This window comes from Mytilus galloprovincialis, chromosome 5, assembly GCF_965363235.1.
Source record: "Mytilus galloprovincialis chromosome 5, xbMytGall1.hap1.1, whole genome shotgun sequence".
NCBI classification, from domain to species: Eukaryota; Metazoa; Mollusca; class Bivalvia; order Mytilida; family Mytilidae; genus Mytilus; species Mytilus galloprovincialis.
This window is the reverse complement of record NC_134842.1, coordinates 82,507,177-82,522,045: the sequence shown is the minus strand read 5'-3', so window position 1 is coordinate 82,522,045 and position 14,869 is coordinate 82,507,177. Positions and strand designations below refer to the sequence as shown.

The 14,869-nt window shown below is 31.4% G+C and overlaps 1 protein-coding gene across 1 annotated transcript in view; it reads left to right on the top strand.

Annotated features, from left to right (window-relative positions):
- LOC143076522 (protein MMS22-like) overlaps positions 1-14,869 on the top strand; it is a 51,553-nt gene that overhangs the window by 35,813 nt on the left and 871 nt on the right. Inside the window, exons 27-36 of the mRNA XM_076252341.1 lie at positions 76-234; positions 855-981; positions 1,716-1,886; positions 2,322-2,444; positions 3,210-3,305; positions 4,918-4,959; positions 8,181-8,315; positions 9,037-9,095; positions 13,076-13,210; positions 14,457-14,648. Of these exons, the coding sequence (XP_076108456.1) occupies positions 76-234; positions 855-981; positions 1,716-1,886; positions 2,322-2,444; positions 3,210-3,305; positions 4,918-4,959; positions 8,181-8,315; positions 9,037-9,095; positions 13,076-13,210; positions 14,457-14,648 (1,239 nt within the window). The remainder of the gene's footprint in view (positions 1-75; positions 235-854; positions 982-1,715; positions 1,887-2,321; positions 2,445-3,209; positions 3,306-4,917; positions 4,960-8,180; positions 8,316-9,036; positions 9,096-13,075; positions 13,211-14,456; positions 14,649-14,869) is intronic.

Genomic DNA, 14,869 nt, shown 5'->3' with positions numbered 1-14,869 from the left:
GATAAGGCATTTACAAAAGAATCTCAATAATTTTTATCAAAACATACAATTATCGAATGATAAATTATTTTACAGTATTGTATGCAGATACCTCAGTCACATTGTCACAGTTGATAATGCCCTTGACCTTTTATCAAGTCACATGACCAACTATCAAACTGCATTGATACAGACCTGGATAAGATGTGCTGTATTGGTGCCTGCTTCATCACAACAACTTCAGGCCCTGAACAGGTATATAATATATTGTGGTCACATGACCAACTATCAAAATACATTGCTACAGACCTGGATAAGATGTGCTGTATTGGTGCCAGGTATATTACATAATGTGGTCACATGACCAACTATCAAAATACATTGATACAGACCTGGGTCCTGTTAAATATTGTAGCGACTAGGTAGCAGCTCCATAGCTGCTATCAATATCTATGTTGCAGTTAGGCTAGCTACACATTCATAAATAAATCTATGTAGCTCTGTGAAGATGCTACGATATTGAACACAACCCTGGATAAGGTTTTCTGTATATGTACCCTGCTTCATCACAACAACTTCAGGCCCTGAACAGGTATATTATATAATGCTGTCACATGAACAACTGTCAAATGTCATTGATACTTCTTCTTTAAATTTCCCAGTCTTCCATCTGCTGAATAAAGATGATTAATAACTGGTGCATTAGTGGCCTATTTATTTAAAACAAGTTAACATTTTAGTTATATACAAAAAACAGTGCAGACTTAGTGATTAAAACTATCAAACTGCATTGATACTCACCTGGATAAGGTGTGCTGTATTAGTGCCTGCTTAAATAAACTACATTTAAAATGTTTTTCTCTTTAAATTACCAGAAGCATGCTGAATCTACCAGCTGTACAAGGTATCTTGAACAGAGCCAGCTATGTTGTACCAGACGAACATGACAAGATCATATTTCATGTGTTCAAAGCTATACAGAACTTGTATGATAAATTAGAGGTACAGTAAAATATCCAGTAAGAAAATTAATTTAATACCTTGTCTATCATTATTGGACAAAGGGGATCTTGTCAAGGCTATACAGTTCAAAATTTTATAATTGTATGACATCATGAGCTCAGGGTTTGCAAAATCAAAATGATCTGCAATAACTGTTATCTTCTAATATAAATTTAAAATTCAAAATATTTATACCTCTGCTTTAAAAAAGGTGGGTATACTGATTTACTTTTGTCCGTCTGTCCCATAAATATTTTTTATTGTGTCTTTCTCAGGAAATTCACCAAATGTTTTTCTTAAATTTTGTTTTATGGTTTATATAAGTCAGCTATACGATGTGATGTGTTTTCAGATTCATCACTCACAACTTCTTGTTACCGAACACTTACATACTTTTAGTCTTTTACACCATCAAAACTATCCAGTTGAGGTGGGGGTATCATCAGTGAGCAGTAGCTCGCAGTTTCAATTGGTATTGTTTTAATGATGGCACAAATGACTGCAAAATCAGTTTCAAAAGACCTGAGATAACTAACTATATATATTATACCCTTGTGCTATGACACTTGTTTTCTATATATATTGCAGCTTAACAAATTTATATTATAATTACTCTAGATTACCAGTACACAGTGTAAAATATTTTATCCTGGCATCAATAGTCAAATATAAGAGTGATACACAAGTTTTTGTATTCAGACCATTTTGTAATACCTCGCTGTGCTTTGTTGTAGAATTGGAAAGAGAAGATAGAACTTCGTGAACAGGTGACAGATTATGTGAAAGATATTCATCGCCACGTCACACCATTCTTACAGACGTTCCGACCAATAGAAACACTATCCACAGCTTATTCTGTTATAGGCTACCTTATCAAGTGTTGTGCTAACCTGTTGTATGTCAAGGTATTTATTTTGATGGCTTCTTATTGGTAGATTTTGACGTGTAAAATTTTGTGATATTCCATACACCAGTATTCTATTTTGTGTTATCTCTTAAAGTAAAAGGAAGTAAAAATTATTTGATGCATATTGTTTCTCTAGGAAATAATTTGTCTTGATGTACTTTTAGGGACCTTGTATTTCAGAGATAAGTTTTAGTTATGTGTAAGTTTTAGGTTTAATATTTAGGGCTAGTGTTAAGTTTGTATATAATAAGGATAGCCTTATATGGATGGCAATCGATGGGTTGGGCCCATTATGTATATGAAGGCCAAATATTGCATACATTTCATATCAATAAGCTCTTTAACTCTAGGTAACTGCTTATAATATGGAAGAGTTTCTAATTTATTACAGTTGAACGAGTTACATTTGTAATTATATTATCTTCTTTTTCAGTCCAAACCCAACTGTCCACTCCCAGACATTATAAATACCATGATAGTACCACACACTTTGTTCAAGAAAGATAAACCAACCAGTCCAGTCTTCTTAGGAATTATCAGGGATCACTTACATTTGGTACTTACAAGGTTATACTGAAAGAAAAAATATAACTATCCATTTTAGTCCAGTATTTCCTGTGCCTGTGAAGGACTAATTAATGAGCTGTTGTATCACTAGTATTTAAACTGTTTTAAATGGACATTGGCTGTCAAATTAATGTTCACCAATACAATTCTCTTATTTGATTTATAACATACTAATTACCTATAGAGTTGATCTCTGAAGACTGCCGACGGTCATATAAGTGATATAATCATAAATATAGATAGAAAGAGAAAGAGAACTCATGGAATTGGATTATTACTAGGTCTGCAATTTAATTTCATATTATAGGTTAAATAAATATGTTAATTATAAATGATCCACCTTTGTTTCAATTTCAATGTTGACATTCTTTTACCTTTAACAACTGAACAAGAAAAAATCATGCGTAATCCATCCCTAGTTAAGGTGTTAGATTAAAGGTCACATGAATACAGATTCAATGAGGTTGAATTTAATCACTTGCAAGTGAATACATCATCATTAATGTTTCTTCGCTAATTTTTCCAAAAATTATACATGTTATTTCAGTTTGATAGTAAATTAGTCAAACATTATACTTGTTATTTTAGTGAATAGGTAAATAAGCCAATCTTTATGCTTATTATTTTAGTTTGTTAATGTATTCGACAAAATTTGTACTTGTTATTTTAGTTTTTAAGTGGATTAGCCAATCTTTATACTTGTTAGTTCAGTTTGTTAGTGGATAAGTAGACCATTATATACTTGTTATTTTAGTTTGTTAGTGGATTAGCCAATCTTGATTTTAAAAGAGACCCTTTTATACAGAGAAGGTTAAAGGACATTGTCTCAATATATCTGGTCAAATTCTGGGTAAGTTTTCAATAGTAAAAATTTTTTCACTGTAGACGCAAAATATACCAAAAAGTATCATTGGTATAAAAAAAACAAAAAAATAAGGGAAAGATACCAAATTCAAATTCATAAGTAAAAAAATAAACTGTCAAGGCCATGCTAAAAAAGACATGGACCAAATCACAAAAACAGTATTCCAAACACAACATTGAAAAAATTAGATCGATCTGTGGTGCTCCAGAAGGGTCAACAAACCTGCTCCACTGGTGTTACCCGTTATGTTGCTCATGTGAGTACAAATTTGGTGATAAGTCTTATTTTGTATGTCTTATTTGGCAGAATGATTATAGGCATAGGTAGATACAGGGGGGCCCAGGCCAATCCTTTTGTGTGAAAAATATAGTTGATTATGTAGAGAATCACTGAATCATGACTGAAGCCCCCCACCCCCAGTTACAGTTTTTGTGACTGAATAAATCAAAGTCAATGTACAGTCGACTCTCGTTATCTCGAAGTCAGTCAGAGTTGAACCATAGAAATATTTCGAGATACACATAGTTCGACTCGAAAACCGGAAGTTTGACAAACCAAGGGACACAACTCTTGCTTAAATTGGTTAAACTAAAATAAATCCAGGTGAATATGGGAAGGGGGTCAATATTCTCGTATCAGATCGATGTATTTAAATGCCATGGTCATTTTTGAGTTGACTCATCCGAAATTTCGAGTCAACAGAGTTCGAGACGACGATAATTAACTGTATATGTTTAGGACCATATGAGTATTTGGACGATACGTGTATGGTTATGACAGTATGGGTATATACTCATATGGTCCCACCATACGTGTACGGTTGGGGTAATTAACAAGTTTACATTTAATACTTAACTCTTCATAAGGTATGACCCATCTAGTTGTGATGTCATTGAAAAGACAATATAAGGTCATTCTATTATAATAAAATGATGAAACAATTAACCAAATAAAAAACACATAGTAAACACATTTTATACTGATTTGGTATTACTATATAGTGAATGGCAATATATCGACTTGGGAAGATATTTTCCAAATAATGAACTGTTATGGAATGTCCCAAGCATCCTGTTATCGTTGTGCACAGCTGCTTAGAAGGCTAACTGCAAAAGATCGTGCACAACCAAGACGTGCAAATGCAGAAAAGATATGGCACTGCAGGAAGTAAATGTCACCATAAGCATAAATATAATAATATAATTATCAATCAAAAATAACTGTGGCATCAATATTTGATGTTTATGTAGCCTTTCAATTATAAAATCAATACATTTTCATGTAATCATCATTGTTTTCTTTTAGATAAAGTTTATTGTATTTTTGAAGCGTTTCTAATACATATTTGAAAAAAATACCTATATGGTCCAAAATACTAATATGGTCCGGCTGGTTAATAACAGAACCAGTATATACTCATATGGTCGGGAACAAATGTTTCCAAGGGTGCAAAATGCATTATAATTATTGAGCCCTTGATCACATTCTTTTATTCAATTAAAAATAAACTAAAAGCCATGATTTCAAAGTACATGTATTTTACAAAAAATTTAACAGAACAATGTGTATGTATATTTTCATTATTTGTTTATTTTAGAACTCAGCAGGAAGTACTTCATCCCTTGTTCACCCATTAGTAGTAAGTAATTCATTTAAAAAAAGGATTAAATGAAAAATGCTTTACAAGTTTGATGTTTTAAATTTCTTTTCTGGATTTGATGTAGAATCAATTAATATTTATATAGACAATAGACAATATTTTTTAGACAATATTTTATTCGCACAAACACATTTACATTAAATGGTTATGGCATACAAAATTAAGACAATAAACTGACAATAGTTAAATTGATTATAATTATATTAGAGTGACAGTGGTATTCACAGCAAAGAAGAAAAAGGCTATAAATATCAACAGTTAACACATTGTTAATGTTCATGAACAATTAAAAAAAGAACACAAACAAAAATGCGGTTGCATATTAAAAAAAAAATTATACAGATGCATATTAAAAAAAGTTATACAGATGTTCTTAATAAAAGACAATCATTAATATACTTTATGGTGATTTTTATAATGACTGGTAGACTGCTATTTAAAAGTACAGTCAAATGATTTAGTGTTATAGTGGACTGCAATTTAATAAAATTGAAATTAAGATTTTTATTAGCTCACCTGGCCCAAAGGGCCAAGTGAGCTTTTCTCAGCACTTGGCGTCCGGCGTCCGTCGTCCGTCGTCTGTCGTCTGTCGTCCGTCGTCGTCTGGCGTCGTTAACTTTTACAAAAATCTTCTCCTCTGAAACTACTGGGCCAAATTTAACCAAACTTGGACACAATCATCAATGGGGTATCTAGTTTAAAAAATGTGTCTGGTGACCCGGTCAACCAACCAAGATGGCCGCCATGGCTAAAAATAGAACATAGGGGTAAAATGCAGTTTTTGGCTTATAACTCAAAAACCAAAGCATTTAGAGCAAATCTGACATGGGGTAAAATTGTTCATCAGGTCAAGATCTATCTGCCCTGAAATTTTCAGATGAATCGGACAACCCGTTGTTGGGTTGCTGCCCCTGAATTGGTAATTTTAAGGAAATTTTACTGTTTTTGGTTATTATCTTGAATATTATTATAGATAGAGATAAACTGTAAACAGCAATAATGTTCAGCAAAGTAAGATTTACAAATAAGTCAGCCTGACCCAAATGGTCAGTTGACCCCTTTAGGAGTTATTGCCCTTTATAGTCAATTTTTAACCATTTTTCGTAAATCTTAGTTATCTTTTACAAAAATCTTCTCCTCTGAAACTACTGGGCCAAATTAAACCAAACTTGGCCACAATCATCATTGGGGTATCTAGTTTAAAAAATGTGTCCGGTGACCCGGCCAACTAACCAAGATGGCCGCCACGGCTAAAAATAGAACATAGGGGTAAAATGCAGTTTTTGGCTTATAACTCAAAAACCAAAGCATTTTGAGGAAATCTGACATGGGATAAAAATGTTTATCAGGTCAAGATCTATCTGCACTGAAATTTTCAGTTGAATAGGTCAACCCGTTGTTGGGTTGCTGCCCCTGAATTGGTAATTTTGAGGAAATTTTGCTGTTTTTGGTTATTATCTTGAATATTATTATAGATAGAGATAAACTGTAAACAGCAATAATGTTCAGCAAAGTAAGATCTACAAATAAGTCAACATGATCAAAATGGTCAGTTGACCCCTTAAGGAGTTATTGCCCTTTATAGTCAATTTTTAACAATTTTCATTAATTTGGTAAATTTATGTAAATTTTTACCAAATATAGTTCTCTGTTACTAATAGGCAAAGTTCATTATAGATATAATTGTAAGAAGCAAAATCGTTCAGTAAAGTAAGAACTTCAAACACATCACCATCACCAAAATACAATTTTGTCATCAATCCATTTGTGTCCTTTGTTTAATATGCACATAGACCAAGGTGAGCGACACAGGCTCTTTAGAGCCTCTAGTTAATATTTTGTATATAGGTATCCCTTAATGATTTATAGCATGGACAGATTGAGAAGAAATGGTATTCATCCTCAATTTCTTGTCTGTTACAGGATAAGCAAATGCGTTTACTTCTTTCAATGTTGGTATAACGCCCTCTTTCAATTGCTAGGGAATGCGCACTTAGTTTAAATTTACTGAAAACTGATCGGTCGGTTTTTAATTTACATATATCAATATATGGGGGCCTTTTTCTAATTCTTTCAGTATGACAAAAGAAATTTAATTTTTCACATTTATTGATAGAACAATTCATAATTTGATAAGCCTGGTCATAGATTCTTTGTTGGATACTATTTATGTGATATTTTAAATTAAAAGTATTAAAAGTGAGATGACCAAAACCTAATTAATTTAACCAGTCTTTTACAATGTTAACCCATTTACTTGTTTTCTCTACATTATTATATATTTTATGGACTAAAGTGTTAGGCGAGTTTACAATGTGGTTTAGAAATTTTATAGCTGAAAGGTGAATTTTAAAGTACAAAGGGATTCTGTTTGTCTCAGTTAAACAGGCTACATTTGTTGTTTTGCACTGTACTCCTAAAATTATATAGGTACTAGAACATGCAAAGAACTATATGAACAGAACAGAAACAAATATAATAGTTAAACCCGTCTACAGTAAACTTTGCCTGAGGGTGTTGGAACTTTGTAATGATTTATTGATAAGTAAATGAAAAATATAACGATTTTATAAAAGTTAGGCAGTCATAAAATTTAAAGTCATTCAAAATGCTTTTACTAAAAGAAATATGCATTTTATTCAGTAGTGGGAATGTTGGCAATGATATCTTATGTTTAAGCTAGGACAAAACAATTATATACTTTCTAGAAATCAGGAAAATTAAGAGTTACTGAAATCTTTAAACCACAATAAAACTCACTTCAGAAATTGAATTTAAATTCATTTTGCTCATATAAAAAAAAAGATGAAGAAAATCCAGAAATTAAAAAAAAAGGTATATACAGACTGAAAATTAGTTTATTGGAGGTTATTTATGTTTATAATTCAGTACATTCTAAATTTCTTGATAATTCTGTCTATATTATGACATACAAAAATTTTAAATAATAAGGGGAGACAACTCTTTAATTTGCTATCATTCTAACCAATTTTCTAACCAAGCTATTTGATATTACCAGACACAAACAAACGAAAGACTAATACTTTTTAACTCAGGATGATGGTTAGTATTAAATAGCATGATAAACTCGGTGGGTTTTTTCTAATCATGTTTTAATATTTACCTAAATTGCCCGATTCTTACAAAGACTGGCACTTAACTACATGCTTAGAGATGAAATGTTTTATATTTTATTTTAGATGTCTTTGAAAGGAAGTTATGGTCGTCAGCCAGTAGAATCATCTGTGAGCTTTAGACAATACATATTTGAGCTGGTTAAAGAGACCTTTATGGTGATATCTCCAACGTACAATTTGCCAGAAAATTATCAGATGGTAATTATTTGAAATAATACTGTGTTTTTACTGTAAATTCAGAAATTATTACGATGTTTTGATATAACGAAAAATGCGACTGAGTTTTAATTATAATTCGCATTTAAAATTTTATTTTTATGAATTTAACAGGATTTTTCGTAATATTGCAAAACTTTAAAATCGCATTTTAGTCTGAAACGATAAAATTGCAATAATAATTGCATGCAATAATTTCTGAATTTACAATATATTAATTTGAAAGCCCTACTAAGGTCTATCAATAACATGAGAACTGTTAAACCAATGCTTTTCAAATTTTGATATGTTGTAACTGACTATTAAATGAAGGTATACAGTTGCATATAGACATTGTACAATTTTGCTGCTCTGGAGTTATGCTCTTTGAGTGATAGGAAAATGGTATTTTATGCAGTAACTTGAGAATTTCAAACAATGCTTTTCAAATTTTAATATACTATTTTTGATTGCAAATGAATAAACTCATCATAGATACCAGGATTAAAATTTTGTAGTTATGTCGAAAGGGAGTAAAGTTTGATATTGGTCATTTTCACTTCTGCTGTCCAGGAGTTACATCCCTTTATTGCTCAAATATAGCACAAGTGAATGTTATCGAAAACCCAGTTTGCATGCAAATTGACAGCCTTTTGTTTTTCATGGTTCATTCTCAGCCTGTTTTATTTAGATTGATTACTTCATTTATTTGTTTATATTTCAGTCTTTATATTTTACAAGAGATGTAATTAACAGAACAGTAAACAAAGAAGTCATAGCCAGGTAGGGTTATCTAAAGTACTACAGTTATTTGGTATATACTGAATTATTGGAAGAGAAGAAAATATTATGTTTGGAAATTTTGGGTAACAGTTTAAAAATCTTGATAGAAATTTAAAAGTACATTAAGGTTTTCTATATTGACAGTCATTCTTCAAATGGTATAAAAGCTTTTGAGAATGTTGTCTGTAAATAGTAGGTTAGAATCATTTAAAGACAAATCCTTTTATTCAGATCTACCAATAATATCTTCTTTATATTTTATTTTTACTTTAGGCTAGGTTAAAGCTTTAAAATAAGTTAATAAAAAAAATGGGGTCACCGACCTCGTTAACGATTTAAAACGCCATCTTTTTCACGGACTTTGAAAATTGGGACTTCTAGCCAATAGCAGTGTAATATTTTTTTTAAAGTCCGTATCCAAGAAAAACTTCTCTGTTTTGTGAACCTAGTTGTTAATACAAACTATTTCAATAATATCACCATTTTCTGAGTAGAAAATAATAATGATAAGTTGCTATAATAGTTTTCCCACCTTTTTTATTGTGAAATACCTATAAAAGAATTAAGTTTAAAAAAAATTGACCAATAATTTCTCCATGAGTCTTCAATAGAATATGCGTTGTTTAAATCTAAACAAAATAAGGAAATAAAAAGATGGGGTCACCGTAATGGAAAAAGAGATATTTCTAAAAAGGGGTTAACAATTTGAATTGGCGGGAACACATTGCGCCAATTCTAAAAGCAACGTCGAAAGACGTTCAGCCGGTTTAGGCTATACTCTTACAAATTAGGGACAACCCAGTTCTCGTTATTTGCTGTTTTGTTGTTTGTTTGTTTTAAACTACGATAAATTCACATTAATCTACATATGATAGTACTTAGTTTTAAGTCAGTATCACAGACACGTAATATAAATGCGGTGGTTGGAAAACAATGCGTTGTACAATTTTACACACGAATGCTTCTATGAACATTTCATTTCAGGTTATTCATAGCGCTTATGTGTTGAACAGAAATTCTTTTTAAAATAGTGGAGACATTTTTATATAATATCATTGTTCAATCAAAATATATCTGAAAGACAAGACAGAATTTTGCTTCCGGTATCATGAATTTTTATTTCGTTTAAGAATGTTGTTCCTTATTTTTTTGATGATAATTACTTAAAATCATTAGAAATCTAAGACTCCGTTTCCACTAACAATAAAGATCGATCATTTCTGAGATCGCTGATCTTTAGTATTACAAAAATGAGAAAGATCGATCTTCAATCGGACGTAAACATTCCAGATGTAGTTTTAAAAGACCGATTTTTTTATGAACCGATTTTTCTTCAAGTGAAAATGCTTTAGATACATCGCATCAATCAATCAATCGATATAAAATTCCAAGTGTTTTATGTAGATATGAAAATAAATCTGCGCATGGTCCGTTTAAAAATGTTCTTAAAAAAGCTGATTTCAGTGTTTATTCTCAAATGATTTGACAGAAAGTGCCATGGAGATAATAAAAACCAAATAAATATATTCGACGTTTTTTGCGTCATTCTTCTGAAAATATATTAATAAAAAAAGAAGATGTGGTACATGTATGATTGCAAATAACACAATTCTCCACAAATGACCAATTGACACAGGAAATTATTAACTATGGGTCACCGTACGGCCTACAACAATGAGCAAATCCCATACCGCATACACAACTATAAAAGGTCCCCGAACGGGCAAATGTAACACAATTCAAACTAGAAAATAGCAACAAAAAAATTTAATGTAAAACAAATATGTAACTCTTTTACAAACAACAACCACTTAATTACAGACTCCTGAGTTGAGACAGGACCCATTTTTTACTTATTTTTACTTATTCGTTTCTTATTTGCTTATATTATATATATATATATACGTTGAAACACAGTGCACCTATTACGAAATAAATCTTTTCAATTGTTTACTTGTCTCTGGTGTTAGCTATGGGTTCTTAAAAGTGAAACATACCTATTAGCGCGTATGTACCAGTTTTAGCGCTAGACCGATGACCTGCTACTTTATATTCGCTTACAATATGTTTGTTGTAGGTCGCCCCTTTTTAAACACATCTTTTCCAATTATTTTAGTTTTCTTGCCTCTGATGCTATATATTGGTTCTAAGAGGTAAAATAACCCTATACTAAGGCGTAAATACTCGTTTCAGTGCTCGACTGATGCCCTGTTACTTATTCGTTCCATATTCGCTTACTATACGTGTGTTATTTGGTTCACCTTTTAAAAAATATCTTTTCAATTGTATTCATACTTTTTTTTCTGTAAATTACTCATCTTCAAACGAAATGACCGTTATAAGTAATTTTTTCTGCCAATTCTTTGTTTTTAATTACTTATGACATGTTAATCAAAACTAAAATTAATAAATGCAGAAGCATATAATTATCTAATGAACCAAACATTTCCTTATTCAATTTTCTACGATTTTTTGTTAACGAAATGTTACCGATTATTTTAGATATGCAATGTATACTAAATGTAAACGCACAAGTTCTTAAAAGATCGAAAACGCGAGATGCTCTTTAGAGATCGATTTTATTTCAATTCCGTGCAAGTGTTAACGGGGTCTAATTAATATCATTTCTGTTTTGATCATTCATCAATACTCGAAATATTCCGTGATGTTGCTAGAAACTCAGTCTAAGTATACTCATACAGCTGTCATACCGTGAGTATGAATAAAACCTAGTCCGACCTCTTTTCTCAAATCTCCTTTTAATAGATTTTTTTCCATATGCATTCCTCTGTAATTCTTTATTCCGACAATTTTTAACACAGACACAATTATGTTTTTTTTATATACAAAAATTGTGCACCTTATACATAAATATCAAATTTGGTAAATCGGATCAAACTCGGAATGGTCATAAAAAAAACCTACAATGTTAGAAGCTTATATGTTAACTTCTCTAGATGTACTTTGTTTTCCATGTATGCGTCGTTATGTTACTGTTTTGTCGGTGTTTATCAGAAATCTAATTATTATACTCATTTTAAAAATGTAAGTGCCGTACACATTCAAGATACGTCAGTGCAATTTGTCATATCCACATATAGGTACGTAATGTACCTATTGCTAAAGATACATTGAATGTTGACGGGACATGACCAGAATTATTGATGATTTTCGTACTTTCTTAATGATTTGTAAAATATCGATATAATTAAGAACCTACGAAAGTCTATACACTCATGTAGAAAATTAAGGAGAAAAGTATTATATTATAATTTGATTGGCTCATCTTGTTGTCGAGTATCCAGATTCTGTTTCGTTTCTTCACCGCAAAGTGGAAAGGGATTAATATAAGTTGCAAAACTTGTTTCCCAATCCATTATAAATAATAAATATGTTTAAACTAAAAACTACAGTCGTTTTTGTGCATTTTTTGTTGTTAGATTGCTGTATAGTTGACTCTCTTTTCATTCTTATTTTATCCAATTCTGGAACATGTCTATTATATAAAAACAATTTACATTTTTTTTCTCTGCAAATTAACCAACAAAACGATTGTCACTCTCTCCATCGGCTCAAAGAGGAATAACTCTAATAAACGTTTCTAGTTCGCGGAAACCGCGACGTCATAAACCGCTGACGGCATAGTACAATTGCGCATGTATATGCGCATAAACAATAGAGGGATTTGTCTTTAAGTGATTTGCTATGCACACTATATGCTGCTACCAATAACTATGTTTGGTAATTTAGTGTTGATGGCAGATCTTTAATAAAAGAGTGGGGAAAGACATAATCAGAAAAATCTCATACTTTTATTCACACAATTGTTTCTAAATTCTGAGAATTGAATGGCCTCACTTACTGTATAGAAACTTGTCTATTGTTAAACTTTATTTTGTTTTCTTTATTTTGGGATGGTTGTTATTGTATTAAAAATAAACCTATCTTTCATTCATATTGTTATTTCTGGTTTTTTACAGTGATTTATGTATCCTTGTTTGTCCAGTTCTTAGTATACATTTACAATGCGACTGTATATCTACACAACATCTTTGTCAAACCATCCTTCAACAGATGGTGGAGGCAGGAACCTCTCATCCTCATGTTGGTTCGAGGTAAGTTAGGGGATTTTCCATTAAACTATATGTGGGAGGGCAGCAAGGGAATTCTAAATATCCTTAAAAGCAAGAACCATTTATTAGATAATTTTGCATAATGGTAATAGACACATACTGAAAAAAAGATCTATGAATCACATTCAATAATTAAACTTTCCTTCTTACCCTCCCACATACATTTTAATGGAATGGCCCTTATACTGAGGTATGTAAGATCATATTACAGACAATTTAACAACCTCATGGGTAGTCAAGGTCGTAAAACACCACCCTTGCAGTAGATTATATTTGAACACATGTTATTATGTCTCTATTTCTGAAGTGAGGGAATACTGCACAAATATTGAAATAATCTAAAATTGTGAAAATTAAAAATATTAGGACTATAAAGCAATGGCAATGTAATAAGGGAGATAATTTGAATTGATGTAATAAAAAATTGTTCTGAAATTTATTAGGACAATAATTAGCCAATCGGATGTGTGAACTCACTCTAAACCAGGATAATACATTTTAACCTTTTTTCTTAATTTCTACATCTGTTCAATGGAAGGTCTCTTCAATGCTCATCTTTTTATGCCCCATTTTTATGCCCCATTTTTATGCCCCATTTATGGACATTATGTTTTCTGGTCTGTATGTATGTTCGTTCTTCCCTTCATTCATTCGTCTGTCCCGCTTCAGATTAAAGTTGTTGGTCGAGGTGGTTTTTGATTAAGTTGAAGTCCAATCAACTTGAAACTTAGTACACATGTTTCTTATGACATCATCTTTCTAATTTTAATTCCAAATTAGAGTTTTTACCCCAATTTCATGGTCCACTGAACATAGAAAATGATAGTGCAGATGGGGCATCCATGTACTAGGGACACATTCTTGTTCTTAGTATTGTTCATTGTTATAAAAATGTATTTCATATGTACAGAAAAAATAAAAATTGAATCCAACGCAGACGAAAACATTTTTTATACTAGGAGCAGATAATATTGTTTTACCATTTTTAACAATGATTGTTGTGCAGTTTATTTTAGGTAGTTTTTGTTAAATTTCATTGTCAGATTGAATTTCTTATAATTCCAGTTTTACATTTGAAGGGGAGATACAGGGGGTAATCACATAGCAGGGGTCATTCTTTTCACTCACAGTTGATATGTGTAAATTGATTTTTAATTCAAGTATTGACTCTGACTGTTGATTAATTCAGTATATGTATGGAATTTAAACAACTTTCATTTTGTTATAGGGAGATTGTTGGAGAACAGATTATGAATTTTTTATCAAAATTTAAGAAAGTTAAGTTAAACCAGGCTATCAAGACATTAGAAAAGTTACCAAAGTCAGGCAACTGTTATATACAGAAGATTTTACCTAGGATAGAACATGTTATTGTGGAGTATGAATCATTCAGGGGCACAGGACAGGATACTAAACTAAGGTAAAATTTTCCCTCAGGGGTACAGAGCAGGATACTTAACAAAGGTAATGTATCCCAAGCTGCAAAAAAACAGGATACTAAAACAATTGTAAATTATATCTACAACTCGTGCAGGGGACCAGGAAACTCAGTAATGGTAGAGGTCATATCATTTGAAAGTGAAACGTGATTCCATCAGAGGCGCAATAGAGGATATTAAGCTGAATTAAAATTCAGTCTGC